The sequence below is a fragment of the Artemia franciscana genome, chromosome 12 (genome assembly GCF_032884065.1).
Source record: "Artemia franciscana chromosome 12, ASM3288406v1, whole genome shotgun sequence".
NCBI lineage: Eukaryota > Metazoa > Arthropoda > Branchiopoda > Anostraca > Artemiidae > Artemia > Artemia franciscana.
In genome coordinates this window covers 42,431,495-42,436,766 of record NC_088874.1, presented here as the reverse complement: position 1 = coordinate 42,436,766, position 5,272 = coordinate 42,431,495, and the positions used below count along the sequence as shown (strand labels likewise).

The 5,272-nt window shown below is 38.2% G+C and overlaps 1 protein-coding gene across 1 annotated transcript; it reads left to right on the top strand.

Moving 5' to 3' along the window:
- Nucleotides 1-578: 578 nt before the first annotated feature.
- LOC136033539 (uncharacterized) lies at nucleotides 579-1,958 on the top strand. The gene has a single exon (XM_065714280.1). The coding sequence runs from the start codon at nucleotides 579-581 to the stop codon at nucleotides 1,956-1,958; it is 1,380 nt and encodes a 459-aa protein (XP_065570352.1).
- The last annotated feature ends 3,314 nt before the right edge of the window (nucleotides 1,959-5,272 follow it).

Below are 5,272 nucleotides of genomic sequence, written 5' to 3'. Positions count from 1 at the left end.
CGTGACTATTTTTCTTCGCCAAAACAAGTGTTTGAGCGAAACCTGGTGAAAATCAAGATATCCAGAGCACCTAAAATACCGAGTCTGAAGAGATTTGACGAAACTCCCGTGTGCCCCATCCAGGATAGCCTGCCCGTTCTTAAGCCCGAACGTCCTTTAGCTAAAAGTAAGTTGCCAAATATACTTGTGTGTAACGCTAGATCTTTGAACAACAAAACTGATGCACTTGAAGTTATTGCCAGGCAGAACAACGCCTCAATAATAATAATAAGCGAATGTTGGGACACTTCTGACGAATCGGCGCGCATCAAAGGTTACGCAATCTACTTTAATACGCGTCACGATCGTGGCTTGAATCGTCGAGGGAGGAGGCGTTGGACTTTATATTCGTAATGACCTATCCTCAAGGCTGTTAAGTGAGCCTTTTGACTCCGACCACGAAATACTATGGACCGAATGCAAACCTGCACGTTTGTCAAAAAGATTTTCATGTTTAATTGTTGCTTCGGTCTATTATCCTGAAAGTGCTAAAAGACAGGAAAAACAGGATTGAACACATTCAGTTTTTCGTAGACAAAATGCGCCGCAAGCATGTCTCTCCTGGCCTTGTTATTGCCGGAGACTTCAATCAAACTAATAGGCAATGGGTTTCAAATATTTTAGATTTGCGACAAGCCGTTACAATACCTACCCATCAAAGTGGCAGCATACTTGACTTGATTTTTACAAACTTGACAGACTTTTATTACGCACCGAGATCCCTAGGACCCCTTCTGAATTCTGATCACTTTATCATCTTCTGGGAAGCCAGTTCGGCAATTCCGAAGCCAAAACGAGTCAAATATACGGTGCGACCACTTACTGAGGACTCGATATCTACATTTGGTCGCTGGATCGGTAATTATCAGTTTGAGGACATTTGCTCTGAACAGGATATTAATATTAAAGTCAATAAGCTGAATACTCTGCTTCAGGAGCAATTTCAGACTTGTTTTCCCGTAAAAGTCATAACTGTGAGTGACACTGATAAACCGTGGATAACCAATGATCTAAAGAATTTAATAAAAACCCGTTGTCGCCTTCATATCGCTGGTGATACCGTAGCTTCAGCCAAGTTGCGTAATCATATTGTTAAGCTGAACAAGCGTGCCAAGAGGCAGTATGTGAGGGATAAAATTACTCCCTTACTCACAATAGACCCCCACAAATGGCATTCCTCAGTAAAAAGACTTACCGGTAAGACAACACTCAGAGATCTAAGGCTCCTCAAAGAGGACGGTACCTTAACCTCAGCTAATGAAGTCAATTCTTTTTTTGCTGACATTTGTGCCTCATTTCCATCAATCACCAAATCAGAAATTGAAACTATCATTGCTGGTGCAGAAATTGAGGACGTATGTGAGGTCTCTGAATTCACTGTTTATAAGGAACTCCTAAGACTGAAAGCGAACTGTGCGTCCTACCCAGGTGAGCTTCCAGTAAAGCTGTTACGTGAATTCGCCATTTTTCTTGCTAAGCCACTCTCTTCTTTAATCAACCAATGTTTCCTTCAGCAAGTATTCCCTAGTGCTTGGAAAAGAGCATATGTCCGTGTTATTCCAAAAGTAAGGTGTCCAAAATCTTGTGATCAACTCCGGCCTATATCAATAACTCCGAACCTTTCTAAAGTTGCAGAAACGTTTATTTACCGCAAACCTATGTCACAGGTCTCTGCACATCTAGACCCGTATCAGTATGGATGCTTAAGAGGCAGCAGCACAACTGTTTATTTAGTACGGATGTACCATCTCATTGTCGAGTGGCTCGACCGAGGAAGTGCTATAGTCGACCTTCTCCTCGTAGACTACCGAAAGGCTTTTGATCTTATTCGCCATTCCGTTGCTATCACAAATCTACGCACCATGGGTGCGCAAAAACATATTCTCCTTTTAGTGATCAATTTTTCACAAGCCCGCTAGCAGTGCCTTTACAGGCTTTTCCCAGGAGATACCGACTCCGAATGAGTCGAGCCTACATGCGGAGCCCCACAAGGTACTAAGCTCGCTAGTCTACTGTTTTTGGCAGTGATAAATTTCATCGTTTCCGGCTATGAAGAAAGATTTAAGTATGTAGACGACTTGTCAGTCCTACTGAAGTACATTGTTGAGAAGTCTGAGGCCGTCCCCCAATTCTGTAACGAAATAATCAACAACTTCAAAGATGAATGTACTGCGAACAGCCTCCAAATCAACGAAGGAAAGACTAAAATCCTTCGCTTTAATCCCCTGAACAGAGATTTTGTGTGCCCTACTCCTCCTTATCCTTGTGAATCTTTGGCAGTAGTGCTTGGTGTCAAGTTTAGCATCGACTGGTCTTTCAGCCTCCATGTCGATACAATTATCAAAAAGACAAATAGTGCGATGCGGACACTTATACTAATGCGTCGATTTGGTTTTTCAGTGACACAACTAAGGATAACCTATCTTACTTACATTCGACCAATTTTAGAGTATGCATGTCCCGTATGGGGCCCACAAGTCAATAACGCTATTTACCTAAGTGACCAGCTTGAGTCAATACAAAAAAGAGCAGTCAAAGTAATATTGTGCGATGCTTTTACCGAATATAAGTTAGCATTATCCACTTTACAAATTCCCTCTCTTCAAGAGCGTCGTCTCAGTTTGATCCTTGAATTTGGCCAATATCTTCTCAGAAGTGATAAATACAGATCGATACTACCACCAGTTTAGTGAAACATCGAAGTACTAGGTTGAAGAAATTTGACAGATTAGCAGCACCTCCTTCACGCACAAATCGTTTTTCCAACTCATTCATCCCTTTCTTTGTATCAAAGTATAACAATTGTTGATTTTAAACTATTTGTCTTCTGATTTTTTTTTGTCGTTTGATTTAATCCTTTTTTCTTTTTTGTAAGCACAAGCGCCATTTAGTTTTATGACTACGAGAGATTGTGCAAATAAAACCTATTCTATTCTATTAAAGAAAGGAATTATTTAAAGAACCCTGATAAAATGGTTAAGTCAATTGGAAAGGTGATCTTGCTCAAAATCATAGTCCTGGAATGTTTTTTTTTTTTTTATAGAAAAAGAAATTCCGTATCTTTGCGCTAAATTATACAATCAATCAGTGATTTTATTAATACTAATTACGAAATGATAAAATAGAACAATACTTCAAACATAATTATTGAAGCAATCAATTGGTGAAGTGGATTTATGCTCCGGAAGTGAGTTCAAAGCTGGAAAACCGGTCACTTCTAATTGGAATATTTGTGGAAATCTAAGAATATTCTAAAGCGTACTCTTGGATATTGCTAAAAAGAGACCATTAAAACAGGGTGTTGTTAAAAGTTTGGCATCAAAGAGTAAGGCCATTTAATGACTAAAAATAGGGTCAAACAAATATGTATTATAACATTAGTTAGGCATACCAAATTGTAAAAAAGATGTAAAAATCATTTTTTGGAATTTGAAGTAAGTCGGTAACTTGGTTGTAAGCCATCAGTCAGCAATGACGCATGTTCAAAGTTGACTGACGAAGCTGAAAACTTAGACTGTGAGAGAGGGGAGAGGGGTGTAATTATTACAGTATTAATTTTAGCATTATCAATGGCTGTAAAATTTTCTTTGTAATTTATATGAATTTTTTATTAATTTCTATAAGCCTTTTTTTATTAACATTTGTAAAAATTAGTTTCGGAATGGGTGATAGTAACACAGAAGAGGACCCAATAAATTATATATAAGCGATTTAGAGCAATAGTTATAAGAGTGTCCTTGGGAGGGGGTATATTTTCATATTTAATCTGTATTTTTATTTGTAGTAGGCAACAAAAAAGAATTTTTAACATCTTGGAACTTCAACATTTCATGGTCCCAAAGACCCTCTCTCCCTGCATGCATACATACCTTATTTAAAACACATCACCTTGAGACAATCAATTACACCACATCGAGTATACTAAAAGATTAGGTACACTTTAAATTAGCAAGGTCATCAAAACAGAAATACTTTTTTGCCCGTTCAACCCATCTTAGCTGGCTAACAACAAGGATTTTCTTGTATTTTCTTTTGGTCGTTTCATGTTGTGAAGTTTTTAGTACAATAAATTTTTGTCTTATGTACCCACATTTAGCCAAATAAATGAATAAGCGAAGCTAATTAGTCAAATTTTACAAAACTCCCCAAAGATGACAACCAACAATTATAAAATTGTCAGGCAAGGCCGTATCCAAGGTGGAGGGGCTACGGTTTTTGTGCACTGTACTCGTAGTTCACAAAAGATTTTTTTTTTCACAAGGGGAAACCCTTTCTTTCCCTTGGAAAGCTGAAAATCACCAATGCCGTCTAAACTGTGGTGATTGACCATTTGTCTTATTTTGGATACATTAAATGTTAAAGAGAGTTAAGGAAGTGGTACAATGTCAGGAATGATATTGCCTAATCAAATTTGAAAAGCCTACTTTGACCTGCCTAGATTTTTCACGCCTTCTTAGCGAAGATTTGATTTTGACATGAAATACTACTACTGCTAACATGTCACTGCAGCACCAAACCGCTTGAGGCCAACCCAGACACGAAATTTATTCAAAACTTCCCTTTTTACACCCTCCCAGGTATTAATCTATACTTACACCCCCATTTCCTTTAAATCTTTACTTACGATATCCTCCCATCCCAATCGGGTACGACCTGTTTTTCGTTTGGCACTAGACGGTTCGCCGACAAGTACTTAAAACTTGTTGACTTGAAATAATTTTAAAAAACAATGTCGATTAGAAATTACTTCAAGAGAAATTTCAGCTTTTATCCTCTAACACTACTAATAAGGTCTGCCAATTATCCAGCTGGTTTTGATGGGTTTTTTTATTCTTTTAACGATGTCGAAAGACGCTACAATGTTAGTGACGCTAGGGAATTTTCACCATGTTAAATTACCTAAGATCTAACTAATGAGTTTCCCAGCTCTTTGGTATGTGTTACGCCCCGCATTTTTTTTAAACTTAAAGGAATCTATGCAATTTGTTTTAGTCAGGTTTCGGAAGTTAGAGACTTCAAAATTAATGTCATTGTTCCCCTTGAAAGGCAGCCATTTTCATTAGTAATCCAAGACTTAAATTTGAAAAGGCCATCATTGTAAATTGGGTGGCAAGAGAACTCGGAAGTGTGACATTCATTTGTGACCAGGATATCATCCCAAACCTTTTCCAGATAGATTGTTCCTCAAGAACGTAATAGTACCCCCCTGAAGCTCAACCTGTCAATAACAGGG

Bases quoted from the DNA above. Each gene is read 5' to 3' on its own strand.
- LOC136033539 (XM_065714280.1), top strand. From the start codon at position 579: ATGCGCCGCAAGCATGTCTCTCCTGGCCTTGTTATTGCCGGAGACTTC.